The 14,113-nt window shown below is 35.9% G+C and overlaps 2 protein-coding genes across 2 annotated transcripts; one reads left to right on the top strand and one right to left on the bottom strand.

Moving 5' to 3' along the window:
• Positions 1 to 365: 365 nt before the first annotated feature.
• On the bottom strand, positions 366 to 5,543 carry LOC113362822 (regulation of nuclear pre-mRNA domain-containing protein 2-like). The gene is made up of 8 exons (XM_026605321.1): positions 5,212 to 5,543; positions 4,188 to 4,306; positions 3,552 to 3,799; positions 3,182 to 3,301; positions 2,925 to 3,081; positions 2,590 to 2,729; positions 2,399 to 2,434; positions 366 to 1,461 (listed from the first exon to the last, which is right to left on the bottom strand). Exons 2-8 carry the CDS (start codon positions 4,261 to 4,263, stop codon positions 625 to 627), a joined length of 1,614 nt encoding a protein of 537 aa, XP_026461106.1. The 5' UTR covers positions 4,264 to 4,306; positions 5,212 to 5,543; the 3' UTR covers positions 366 to 624.
• Positions 5,544 to 9,892: 4,349 nt separating this feature from the next.
• LOC113273200 lies at positions 9,893 to 12,720 on the top strand. Its single transcript, XM_026522958.1, has 2 exons — positions 9,893 to 11,159; positions 11,591 to 12,720. Exons 1-2 carry the CDS (start codon positions 9,893 to 9,895, stop codon positions 12,718 to 12,720), a joined length of 2,397 nt encoding a protein of 798 aa, XP_026378743.1.
• The last annotated feature ends 1,393 nt before the right edge of the window (positions 12,721 to 14,113 follow it).

Here is a 14,113-nt window from a genome sequence, read left to right as displayed (position 1 = left end):
GCTACCTAGAGATGACCCTTCTTCATGTTCTTAAAGAAGAGCAGATGACATCAGTACATAGACATACTGTCAATATTCCTCCTTGCGGAAAATTACTAAAAGCTCCACAGTGAGGACCCAACCCAGCTCCAGTTTGTCGCGGGATTTTTGTATACGCTTTACCTGCGACATGAACACATGGTGATCACACTCCCACTTTATATGGGAACCAAGAACACAAGACAAGAAAGAAAGATACTTTTCCTTTTTAAGGAGTGCCAATCCAGTAACGCTGACATTCTGCACTGCGTGCTGCATAAGATGGTCCATCTTCATCTGTCTGAATGTGAGAAGAACGGTGTTTCAGAATGTTTATTGTTTTAGAATGAAGCAATTAACAAATTAATTTTTCTCGTCAATATAAAACAGTTGACATAATCATATATAGTTAATATACAACAAGTATGTGACTAAATTTAAGTTTAACATACATCTAAAGATACCTAAATTTGTCAGAAGCAACATCAAACAACCAGGACAACAAGAACCGTCCACTCCACAAAGTAGGATGTTAGCAAGAAAAAAAGAACTAAGCAAAATTTTGCTTTCAATCAAGCAGCCCATCCATATACAATCTGATTAAACCTACTGCCGAGATATGGGTGGTGTTGCCGGCAAGGGTTGGGGATGGTTATAGAAACCGCTTCCTGATGACCCCTGCAAATTCTGATAAGCATTTGGTTGAGATGGGTACGGAGAAGTCCCTGAGAGCTGGCTCCCCTGCCCGGGATAACTGGGTAAAGGCGGTTGTTGTGGTCTTTGTTGGGCTGCTGAACCATAGCTGTATGGTACACTCGTCATAGACCCAGCTGTCTGCATGAAATGCGCAGGTGGTGGCGTTGATGCTGTTACAAGTGATGGTGGAGGTGGTGGCTGTGACATTGGTGATGATGATGGCAGGGGCGGCTGGTGCAGAGGCAAAAGAGCTTCAGGATGTGGAAAAGTTGCTGCTGCTGGTTGAGAATGTTGAGGTGGTTGTTGCATGTAAGAAGATGAGCCATTCTCGAGTTTCAGTCTCTTGTCTGATGTATAATCATCAGAGGATTCCTTCAGTGTATTATTACTAATGCCTCCCCCAGAAGCCAAGGAAGAGAGAACGTGAGCAAGCATCTGAGCAGATGAAGTTGAAGCTGTCAATTTTGCGACAACTTCAGCAGCTGTAGATTTTCGTGGCTCTTGTTCACCAGTCTGGGGTGCACTTCCGGTAGGAAGAGAAGTCAACTGACTAGTATACATGACAGGAGCTGATCGGTCCTTCTCTCCGTTTGTCACCAGATTATCTGCTGGAGTGAAAGTCGAGGACATGCCTGAGAGTGTATTTGCTTCCTTCAGCCTCTGTTGCTCATCTAGCAACTGACCGCTGGTGCTGCTAAGTAACCGCTGGCAGACATTGTCCGCCTGTACTGATTGAGATTGAGCGATCTGATATTACAGTAACATACATGAGAAGAACTGATGTACCATACATGAAAAAGAAATACATGAAACAATCACAAATGCGTTATTCATTATTCTGGATGATGTCTCTTGATAAAACAGAAAGAAAATGAATGCTCCACTACGTAGGAACAAAAAAAGTGTCTTCAAGGTAGAGTCGTAGAGAATAAGGGGCTTCTGATGGCCCCACTAAAGCATTTAATATCACAACTTCTGACTATTATAGTTTAAATCTTCGTGTCTAGATGTTGAATCAGAAGATGAATATTGGAACATTTCCGCACAGTCGGGTCATGAACTATTTGAGAATAAAAACATAGCATTATAAAATGTTATGCTGAGCTAAAGATTCTTCACAGCAAAGCATATCGAAGCTAAGATACTATATCATACCTAAGAAAATGCTAGAACGGCCCTCCATCATTCCTCAATGAAAAGCAAGGTTTAAGAAACGGGTTTAGACACAGATCTCAGGCTAGGACCGTGACTGTTCTTTCTTCACAGAAGCAGTTATAACGGCTGTTATAACACAAAAACAGTCTTATACAACGACTGTTATTTGCAATTAACACATGAAATGATATAGAAAAAAAAACGGTGATAACGACCGTTATACTGTATACCACCCAAGATAACGGCGGTTATTTGCTATTTAGCGCCGGTATATAGAGGAGCATAATGTTGAACCTCACGGTCAGGCCACATGACCACAACTGCTTTAACGGCCGTTTTTTCGAGGGGGTAACGGCTGGATTTAAAACCTTGATAAAAAAAAGCAGTACATGCTTTTCAAGACTCCACATGCCACATGAATTCAGATGTATAAGTTAACTCAGGATTTTACCTAAAAAGATAGACAAAACCTTGAAGGAAAAAACTGACTCCATAAGTTATTAAATTAATTGAAGTGCTCAGCTATTACCTGAAGCTGACTGCGTACTTGTTCCAGCTCAATTTCCTACAAGAACAAAATAACCCCACTCTATAAATTAGCAAAATAAAATAAACAGCAAAAGTAAATGAATCTAGAATGCAGATACAAAAAAGAAATGTCTGTTTTGTGCGTCTGCTGTTGTGTGGTGGGGGTGATACAAGTCAAAGAAAAAAAGTAACCTGCTCCTGGAGAGCCTCTTTTAAATGAGAAACAAGTGTCGCTCTAGATGATTCAGCCGCTGTCAGCCGTTCAATGCACTCTCCCAGTATAGTATGCTGTCCTCGCAGCACTGTAATAAACTCAGATCCATTGGCATGCACTGTCCATCAAAGAGAACCAAGTTCATGCATTTTGAAAATGTCCGGAAGATGTCCAGTAAGTTATAATGATGCTTCGCTTCATCGCTTGTAATCATCTTATGTCGAAAATTCATTACTAAATTAAGTTCTACGGAATACTTTCTATAGGATGGTTCAATAGGGTTAAAAAAGAAAAACAACCCAGAAGTGCGCACCTGAGCCATATGCACCACCAATTTCCTTCTCTACTTTATCAACACATTTGACAGCTTCCCTGCATTTGCTCAAAAGAGTTTCTTCATCCTTGGATTTATCATAAACAACTTCATAATCCGAAATTATCTTCTCCAGTATGCTTCCAATAGCTTGTTTCTGGTAAACAAGAAACAAAGAACATCTCAAAATGCAACTTAAACATATCGAAACGCCAAGACAGACATGTAGATCTGAATAAATAATGAAAGTTTCTTACCGATTTGAGGGACACACTTTTTCTATTTCTATTGCGGTTCTCCAAGTTTCTTCCCATAAGCTCTTCCTTCAGGATTTGTCCATGAGAGCCAAAAACCTTTCTCTCTTCCCATATAGTAACCTGAGGTAACAAATGTAAAATGAAAATTAAATGCTGTAAAGAATATCCACATTTGCATGATAACTTCAACTCGATTAATTCTAACGATAGAGATAAGAGCACTATCAGATAAGTCAACAACCGCATGAATACGTCAAGCAGTTTTTTTGCAGTTTGTCAGCCCATATATACGTAAAAAAACCATGGCACGAAGAACAATTAGCTATAAGAGAGTGGCAGAGCGCCAAGAGAGAGGGTTAAACATACATACCAGTCGTAGTGCAGCATTTCTTCCGAACTCATCCCCATTCTGAGCTACATCGCCAAGAGCATCTGGAAGAACCTTCCAGAATTCATCGACGAATTCTGAACCCTTCCTTCTACTGTTCTGCAATATATCGTTTGCAAGATATAGAAAAGGCAATCGCTGTTCCCGAGGGGAACAGTGGAACTGCCTATCCCACGTCTCAACCACTTGCTTTGCTTTCTTCATATGGAAGATACACCAGTGTGATAAAGCTTGATTATGTTAAGGATAACATCTAAGGAATACAAGGAGATGCTAAAGAAGTATTCATGAGATATTCACTCTGACAACAGGTAAAACTAAGAATTTAACACCGGGGCGGTTCTACCTTAGTGCATTAATAGTTGCTTTTGTTGTTTGATCAAAGAAAATCTATTTTCCTACCAAAGTAGCTCGATTTAGGCACTTGTTAAATGCACAAATTATGTATGGCAAACGAATAAACAGTGTAAGAAATATAGTAAGTACTGAGGTGCCATGGAACACAACCATTAATAAGCAGAGAATGCAAAACCACTGCCTCAAAAAGAACCTATTTTCCAAAAAATAATGTTGAAAGAACAGTCATATTTTCAGTTCATACAACTATGAAAAGGATACTCTCAATACTTTGCTGTGAACTGTTGAGCTTCGCCAGCTTTTCCACCAAAATTTGTCCATTGAAGGTACTACTCATTGTTTCTAGTATAAGATTTCACCAACTTATAGAAACACAAAACCTGACATGAGTTGGAAACAAGAAGGTTAAATTGGATTCACTGCACAAGTGAAATCACACATACTAACATATGAAAGTAAGATAAACACAACTTAAGCATCGGGTCACGTAACTAAACAGTGCAAAAGAGCAAACCAACAAAAAGCTAAACGGTTTGCAAACAAACTGTATCAATAGATTCTGATCAAATGGCAGGTATATACGCAAACATCTTCCATACCCTCCATGTTCTATACATGGAAAAATGCTTAATGTAAATTATTGCATTCCAAGATATTATCAATAAGATTTCGAAATTGAAAATAAAAAACCAAACTCAATTGTAATCCTAGTTCTCCATAAACAGTCTTGTTGCTCATATATTAGAATGGAGAATGTCTACTAAAATAAAGCTCTAAACAGAATTCTTCCTAGTTCTTGTAGGATTCAAGAGACCTATTGTAGGCACCCTGAATTGACTGTTGCACCCACACCCATACCAGCCAGAACACACTACAGAAACAAGAAATCTTTATACAACCCAGATACCGCTACACACCCGGTTATTCATATTTAAGCAATTAAAGACCTCACTTAAATCGCAACTAACTCTCTTCTTCATATATTTACAGTTTTAGCAAATTCCTGCCTCCTCTTCCAGAAAGTGTAATCAGAAATCACTACCTAAAGGCCCTATCAAAAACCCAAAAATAAATAAATAACTTCATCTTTCTATAACCAGAATTACTCGAATTTCAGTTCAAAAAGCTTGCTTTTTTATTACTCTAAATGTTGATTTTTCACCAGTTTCAATAACAAGACTGAAATTGTATTAAATTAAATAAAACCTAAGGCCTAAGGTTTAAACCCAGAATTCATATTTAAACCTAATTCAAACAATAAAGAAACTTGAGATAAGAATATAACCTGTTGAGAAAATGCGCCAAGAATTGTCAAAGTGATAAATAGATAGATAGGGTAAGCGAAATTTAGGGTTTTGTTAGTAACCCATAACAGTACATAGAATGTTGAATGACAGAATGGTGTTTGCGGATGCTTGTTTTAGATATTATGAAAAGAAAGGGAATGGTTAGTTAGATTCTATGTTCTCAACGTGCGGCTCTTTTCTGATGGTTTATGTTTCTGGTTTGGTTTTAAACTCGCTTTTCGCCACTAACTAAAACACGAAGATTCGAGTGACTTAATTCAAAGGAAAGAATTCATAGTTCCCCATAACTACCCCTAAAATATTTATGGCGTGTATGGTTGGAGGGAATGAAATCTATTTTCTGGTGATACAATTCCATTTCCATGTTTAGTAATCAGGAAAAAAAAGAAGCTTTTAGGAGTAGGATTTTCTCAAAAAGTAAATTTCCATGTTTGATACGATTTTACTCTCATTCTCATATAAATATGTATGGTACATTAAAACCCACAAAATTATTATGAGTATGTATTTGAATTAAGCGCGAAATTTGAAGTTTTCGTAAATGATCTGAAAGTTATGGCCTCCAGACTGGCAATTGCGATGTCTGTAAAAGTTCTGGAAAATTACAAAAACTCAAATGTCCAGGACAATCGGTCCAACCTAACAGACTCCGAACTCAGATTTTATTTTTCGAAAAGAAAGGTGAGCATGTCCTCTTTAAAAATTGGGGTCAACCACTCAAATCGGACTTCGAATGAAGTCTCGAGAGTTGTTTTGGCACAAGGTGCAGTCAGAATTTTTCTGACGAAAATATTTTTCGTCAAGACTTTCACTATATAAATATTTTAAGACGAGAATACAAGATATGATATGCAAACTATAAAAACAGATAAAACAAAAAAGAATAGATATACAAAACCAATGGGTTGCCTCATATGTAACACTTGGTTTAAAGTTGTCAGCCCGACGTTATTGTTATCGTCCTTACACTAACAATATGAAAACTTGGGGATCCTCCCAAATAACGACCTGCAGCTCCAATAACAACTTCACGACAACATTTGCGTAATAGAGTACTAATGAAACTATGATTTGGTAGAAGTTTCCCCCACACTTAATCTTTTCTACATTCGGAAGTGTATAGAGAACATAGAATGTGGAAACTTCAAAAGGTTTCCTTCGGTCAACATGCACAAGTTTAGGATCAAACAAATCTACTGGTGGATACTCAAAAGAAAAATAATCCGTAAGAATTTTAGAAGCACAGAACTCTAACCCTAAGTGAGGTATTTTCTTAAAAGTTGGAGTAATAACTCTTTCAGAAACTATTTCAATTGGAGGAGGAGGATCAACAGATATAAAATTGTGAAAAGGATTAGACAAACCTGCCACAATCTCGGGATTATTTACCTCATGTGCATCGTGGTCCTCTATCAAACTTTTTAACCATTATCCATTAGTCTCCAATTCCTTTGGCGTGTCTGTTTCCTTGTCGTTGAAGAGATTAAGAGCTATTTCCATGTCCACAAACTTGCAAGGTGAAGACTGGGCCCGTGACTAGCAGTTTGGTCTTCACTATCAAGTCTAATAACTTCTGTGAGAGATTCTTGTGCAGGTGGTTCAGGTGAAGATACCACTTCAACAAGTGTCGCATTCCTAGGAAAATTTTGACTCAATGGGACGCTAGGCTTAACTGATGATACATCGACGCTAAGGCCACCTGACGAGCCAACCTGCACATCATCTATGCCTGATGCAACGAGCAACCTCTTCACAGAATCATACAACTCATAATTGAATCTTTCGCCAATCTGTCTCTTTGTTTCCTGAGTCTGTTTCAGGTCTTTAACATTGCTTGAACTTCAACCTTTTTCCAGGAATATTTAGACACTTACTCAATGATCTGTAATGTAATTGAAACATTTCTTTACACTTGTCCCTATTCTGTTTTTTAAATTGATTTTAAGGAGACTAAGTAGTTCTGCCCTTGTTCTTGGTTCTCTTGGTTCGCAGAGTTCCAACTTCATTGCACTGTGATCATCTCTAAAGTTATCATGAAACTGCAACATGATTGATAACACTCATCTGGGATGCATAACATATATCAACGGAAATGTAATAGATATGAGTGACATAACAACAGTCTATATGCATAACTTGTGATGCAACCATTTTTAATGATACATAACTGGTTATGCATTCACAATTTTAGCTTCATAAGATGTTATGCATTTTTTTTACGGGTGCATAACATATTGTACATTTATATTTTTGCTTACATAACCTTCATAACATTTTTTTTTTTCATTTTTAAGGTTCATTATTGCAAAACAGACATAAACAAATACCTCTAAGCTTGGAATATGCTTGTTGTTCACTACTTTCTTCGTTGCTGCAAAGTCCCACCTTGAAGCTCTTGGTATAGCATTGGGATTGACCTTGATAGTGTCGGATAGCTCAACTAAGTTACAATGCTCAGCCAACCAAAGATGCAAAAAAAAAAAAAAAACTAATAAGATTTTTTGTAGATATGATTTATTGACAGAGATTGAGAAAGTAAAAAAGCTAAATTACTAGAAAGTATATACTCCAACCACCGCAATTCCTAAGAAGAATATTGTCTTTTTTCACAGTCTTGATGTTGTCCATCAGGTGTTCATGAATTAGATCGGGAAAGATATAGATCCCATGGTTACCAAATCCTTTACCGAACTAATGTACGAGACATACAAGGAGTCTCCCATTGCCTGGCGAAAGAACAAGACGACTAGGATGTAAAATAAGAAAAAGGACACAACCTCCTATTCTCTACCTTTATCATAAAGTTTTTTCAACACCAGTTTTTCAATATCGTCAATCCACACCTTTTTTACGGGTGCATTTGGATCTTAACTCACAACACCTGATTTCAATTTGTTCCGGAATTCCTTGATGATGACAAGTGTCCGATTCAGCTTCATCTTCCTCTTTAAAGTTAGAATCTCATTTCCTCTGTCTCCATTAATTCTTGGCATCTAAAAAGTAACAGCAATCTCACTAGCCGTTGACTATATAAACTTTTTTCGGATACCTTGAATGAATGTTGATCCAAATCATCATGGTCATATGATTGAATGACCTCATCCATGAGATGGTTGCTCTTGCCCTCCAAGTATGACATGTTCACATTATATAACCAGTTAATAACTTTCCAAAACATACATAGTTTCAACATATTAATCTGCATCGAAGTAAAACCACCTGCTGCATTTATCTTACCTAAGAAGGTAACTACCCTTGGAAACTTGATCTATAAGTACCTCCTTGATTTGCAGCTTTAGGTTTAACTGAATAAAAAAAAATGCATTTACTAACTGGAACTGCTATGATGGCTGCCTAACCAGTTATGCCTCTTTCTCAGATAGCCGCATAAACTGTTCTTCACATTTTTACCATGTATAACCTGTTATTCACAATGCTTTAAATGTAAACAGAAAGGTAAATGACATTAACACATTATATTAAAATATAACCAGTTGACTGTATATCCTATTATGCATTTTTCTAAGAAAACATAAATTGTTCTACATTTATTTTTTCAAGAAGCATGATGTGTTTTACAAGATGTTAGCATGTAAACAAGCATGTAAATGACAAGATAAGTTTATTACAAATGATGCACTACATTAATTCAACACATATTTTTTTTATAGATGACACATTGCTGGTCATTTTCTTCTTCTTCCCTTTCGGGTGTTTCCCTTTGTTTTTTCTTCCCTTTAGGGTATTATGATTTTTCGGGTTCATGTCTTTTTATTTTTATCTAATTATTATCAACTTGATTAACTGAAACATATCAAATCAACATTAAAACAAATCAATCACACGAAAGAAACAATATATCATACAAAAGATACAATGAAGACTCTGTCATTCATACAATTCATGCTACTCCACCAGTTCCAGTTCATCAAATTATTCACACTGCTACTACTGGAAGATTCAGTCCTCTTGAATGTGTCAAAGAAAATATTCTAGAAGATATTGTGGTTAATGAAAATAAGACAGATGATGTTGTAGAAACTCCTCAAATCAAATTTGTAGATGGTAAGACAGGGACAGTTTCTGATGAAACTGTTAAGGTTACTTCATGGTCAAAAGTGGTTGAAAAGCAAGTGATTAATCCTAATTCTACTTTTTCCACTTCTCAACATTATCCAGGTGCAGCTAAAGGTGGTAATCCAATTGTTGCAAATAAGAAACATAATCTCAGACAAAATCATGGTAAGGGAGGTACCAAAAACCCTCCACCACCAAGATGAAGATCATATATTGGAATATTCGGGGCCTAAGAAGACCTAGGGCTCAGAATAAACTAAGGTCTTTGGTGAATCAATTTAACCCATCTCTATTTTGGGTTGCAGAACCAAAAATTTCTTGTAGTTCTTCTTTTTGCAGTCAATTAAATCTCTCTGGAATGAAAAGTGTGGTGATTCATAATTCAACCTCATCTACAAAAGGTAATTTATGGTTATTCTGGAATGCTTCTTTATCTACTCCTCAAGTTATTTCAATGTCTAGCCAATTGGTAACTGTCAGTATTGGTGAAGTACTAGTTTCTGGTGTTCATGCTCATGTTAAAAAGAGTCAAAGAAAATTTCTTTGGTCAGAGATGGAAATCATTAGTCAGATACAAAAACCATGGTTGTCTTAGGTGATTTCAATGCTATAATTTCACCTGAAGAGAAATTTGGTGGTAAAGCTCCTGACAGAATATCAAAGATGGATTTTTTTCATTGCCTTAATGAATGCAACTTAATTCAAGCTCCTATCACAGGTCAGCAATACACTTGGTCCAATTGTCAACAAGGAACAAAAAGAATCCTATGTGTTCTAGATAGAGCTGTTTTCAATTCTTTATGGCTACAAAAGTATGGTGATTGGGGATATAAGGTTGGATTGAGGATAGTTTCTAATCATGCTCCTTTATTATGTGGTTGTGCAAGCATACCCAAACCAAAGAATGTTCCCTGGAAATTTCAGAAAATGTGGATTGAACATCCATCATTCTTAAGTGAAGTGAAGAAAGTATGGAATGAGAATATTATTGGAGATCCATCTTTTATTTTCACGCAAAAGCTAAAAAAGTTAAAAAATCTCTTAAGTGAGTGGAATTGGAGTATATTTGGTAACATTAATACAAAAATTAAGGAGGCAGAAGAGAAAGTTCAAAAAGCAATGGAGTTATCTGATCAAAATCCCTTAAATGAAGATCTTTTAGCCAATTTAGTAGCAGCTCAAAATGAACATGCAACAAGAGAAGTTCAAGCAAATACTCTTATGAGACTTAAATCAAGAGCAAAATGGATTAAAGATGGTTCTGCAAACACTACATACTTCCATGCTAGAATGAAGATTAGACAAGCAAGAAATACAATTAGTGAACTTGAAGATACAAATGGAAATATTATTAGTGATCAATCTCAAATTGCAGATACTTTAGTCAAGCATTTTCAACAAAAGTTTGAAGCTCAAGATGTTGATGTTTCTGAAGAATTGCTTGATGTTATTCCTTCAGTTATTACATATGAAGACCAAGAAATGTTGGACTCCATTCCCACCAATGAAGAAATCAAAAAAATTATTTTTGAAATGGAATCAGATAGTGCCCCTGGTCCAGATGGATTTCCTGGATCCTTTTATAAAAGTTGCTGGGATATAATTCAATTGGATTTAAAAGATGCCATACAATTTTGTTGGAGAAGAAGATTTATTCCCAAAGGCATGAATTCAAATTTCTTAACCTTCATTCCTAAATGTGCAGGTGCTAAGAAAGCAAGTCAATATAGACCAATTGGATTGAGTAATGTATTATTCAAAAATTTCACAAAGATAATTTCTGTCAGAATGAATGGACTCATGGAGAAGTTAATTTCATCACAACAGGCTGCTTATGTTAAAGGAAGAAGTATTCAAGAAAAGATTCTTCTAGCTTCAGAGATGGTAAATGAAATGAGGAAAAAAAGAAGAGGAGGTAATGTGGCTTTGAAACTGGACATATCACAGGCTTATGATTCTGTAAGTTGGATTTTTCTTCTTAAAGTTATGCACAAATATGGATTTTCATCATCTTGGTGTGATTGGTTGTTAACCATGTTTAAATCTGCAAAATTATCAGTCATGATCAATGGAGGACCATGTGGCTTCTTCTCAATACATAGGGTCTTAAGCAGGGTGATCCATTATCCCCTATTTTATTTATCTTGATGGAAGATGTATTGAGTAGAAATATCACAAAATTGGTTAATACAGGGCAACTAACTCCAATGGTAGTTAGAAATGGAATATATCCAACACACTTATTTTTTGCTGATGATGTTTTCTTATTCTGTAATGGAGCTAAGAAGACTTTGCTTTGTCTATTCAAACTGATTGAAAAATATCAACATTTGCTTTGTCTATTCAAACTGATTGAAAAATATCAACATAGCTCTGGTCAGATGATTAACAAAGCCAAAAGCAAGTGTTTTATTGATGGTACTAATTCAACCAGAAAGCAACAAATTAACAACATAATTGGTATGGATTTATCTAATTTTCCTGATAAGTATCTTGGTATCATTCTAGCTCCAGGAAGAGTAACTACTGAAATGGTCTGGCCAATGGTCCTTATGCTTCAGAGCAAACTTGCAGCTTGGAAAGGGAGATTATTATGTTTTCATGATAGACTGATTCTTGTTAAAATAGTTTTGTGCAGCTACCCTCTTTACAATATGGCAGTTTATAAATGGCCATCTTCAGTTATTAAGATATGTGAAAAACTAATAAGGAACTTTCTATGGTCAGGTGATGGAGAGGTTAGAAAGTACAAAACTTTATCTTGGAAGAAGATCTGTGTGCCATATAGTGAAGGTGGCTTGGGTATTAGAAGGCTAGAAGTTCTTAACAAAATTTTGCTGATGAAAATGATGTGGAAATTGGTATACTCATCAGATGAATGGGCTCTGTTTTTTACAGCTAAGTTCAAAGATAAATATGGCATATGGTTTTCAAAATGGAAATTATCATCAGTAAGAGCAGGGTTGCAATGGGCTTGGCTTACTTTGCAAGAAGACATCTCTTGGAAGATTGGAAATGGTGCTAGCATCTCAGTCTGGTTTGATAACTGGTATGGATCATCACCACTAATTAATGAAATTGGTTATACTGATTTTATTCATAACAATATGCAGCTGAAAGTTCAGAACTTAATCAGTAATAACCAATGGAATATACATCCTCAGTTGCAGCACTTGTTACAGATTGATAATTTGCCTCAGATTCACAGTGGAAGTGATTCCATAATATGGAACCTACATAGTAGTGGAATGTTTAATAATGCAAAGGCAGTGGAGAAAATAAGACACAAGGAAGACAAGGTTGATTGGTCTTCTTATATATGGAGGAAATCTTTGCACCCAACTATTGCCAGCAACATTTGGAAGCTTCTGCAAGGTGTTTATGTGAATGATGACATGAAAAGAAAATAGGGATATGAAATGCCTTCTAGATGTGGTATCTGCAAATCAGAGCAGGATTTTATGGAGCACACACTGTGGCTTTGTGAATTCAGTGTACAGGTTTGGAATTGGCTTAGCAATATGTTTCAATTTCCCAGGCCATACTCTTTTTCAGAAGTTTTTTCTGCAGCAAAACAGCACAGTCCTATCATTGAAGAAGTTTGGATAATCTCTGCTTGTACTGTCATTAAGGAGTTATGGTTTCAAAGAAACAGAGTGTTCTTTGAAGGAGGAGATGTTAATATTCATGGTTTCAAGCACATGGTCATGAAGGTTATTCAAGATCATGGTGTCAGATTAAAAGGGATCAGGTGGAATAATAGCTATGAAAACCAAATTCTTAGTCACCTTAAAATTCATTCTTAAGATTCCTTTCTTTTGTAATTTTTTCTCTTTATCTATTATTTTATAGTAACTTTTGTATCCTTTTAGTTTGTCAATAATTGATAAAAAGGGTGATTCAGCAAAAAAAAAAATAAAAAAAAAATACTTCTTTCTCATTCTCTGTATCATCATCCAAAACTTACTTTCATTTCTTTCTTTTTCACTTTAGTAGCTTTATCATTCTGAACTCTAGGTGCACTAGTGTTCGCAATTAATTGCTCCCCAGCTGCCCGATCAGAATCAATAGCAAATAAGAAAAAGATGCACAACAGAAAAGAACAAAATGCGTAACAAAAAGATAAATAAATGTTCAGAAACATGAAATATGTGGACAAGTTAAGTTCTCACCATCTTTCTTTTGTATCTTTCGTTTCAATCTGCTTTAGGTTTAGGTGAACTAGATGATACCTGATCTTTCAATGTCTGCTACTTCCTTGATGGGGTTGTTTCAGGATACTTTTAAACACAGTTGAAAAATAAATAAGTTATTCATAACAGGTTATGCATTAACTTTGGTAAGCATAACCTGTCATGCACCTGCATAACATGTTATGCATGTTTTATTTATGCCTCATAACATTTTATTCAGCATTTTTCCTGCATAACATATGCTTGTTTCTACAGAATCTGTTATGTGAACATGAATCACACATGAAGTAGTGATAATGCATACCAGAGACTTCCTTTCTATTCTTAGCAGCGTCGTGCTTTGCCTTAGTTCTCATCTGCTTTAATTGTTGGTCATCATCGGTTTCTCCTTTTTCCTCTTATAGGTGCTCATCATCAGTAGGTCCAAAAGATGATAAAATTGAAGAAGATTAAAGTGAAAAAAGAAATGAAAAAAATGGGTTATTCATAACAAGTTAGCCAGGTTATGCAGTGATTTTTGATAAGCATAACCTGTCATGCACCTGCATAACCTGTTATGCACATTTTATTTATGTTGCATAACATGTTACAGTAAAAACTCCATATATTA

Source organism: Papaver somniferum, chromosome 4 (genome assembly GCF_003573695.1).
Source record: "Papaver somniferum cultivar HN1 chromosome 4, ASM357369v1, whole genome shotgun sequence".
NCBI classification, from domain to species: Eukaryota; Viridiplantae; Streptophyta; class Magnoliopsida; order Ranunculales; family Papaveraceae; genus Papaver; species Papaver somniferum.
The sequence above is the reverse complement of the archived record's forward strand: the minus strand, read 5'-3'. Positions and strand labels throughout refer to the sequence as shown.

What these genes read in the sequence shown, in the direction of transcription:
- LOC113362822 (XM_026605321.1), bottom strand. Translation starts at nt 4,263, where the DNA reads ATGAGTAGTACCTTCAATGGACAAATTTTGGTGGAAAAGCTGGCGAAG. An exon ending in TTCACAGCAAAGTATTGAGA is followed by an intron (nt 3,800 to 4,187) that starts GTATCCTTTTCA and finishes AACATAATCAAG; the next exon opens with CTTTATCACACTGGTGTATC. An exon ending in TGGTGGTGCATATGGCTCAG is followed by an intron (nt 2,730 to 2,924) that starts GTGCGCACTTCT and finishes TTTGATGGACAG; the next exon opens with TGCATGCCAATGGATCTGAG.
- LOC113273200 (XM_026522958.1), top strand. Translation starts at nt 9,893, where the DNA reads ATGGTTGTCTTAGGTGATTTCAATGCTATAATTTCACCTGAAGAGAAA. An exon ending in TGCTTATGTTAAAGGAAGAA is followed by an intron (nt 11,160 to 11,590) that starts GTATTCAAGAAA and finishes TCTGTAATGGAG; the next exon opens with CTAAGAAGACTTTGCTTTGT.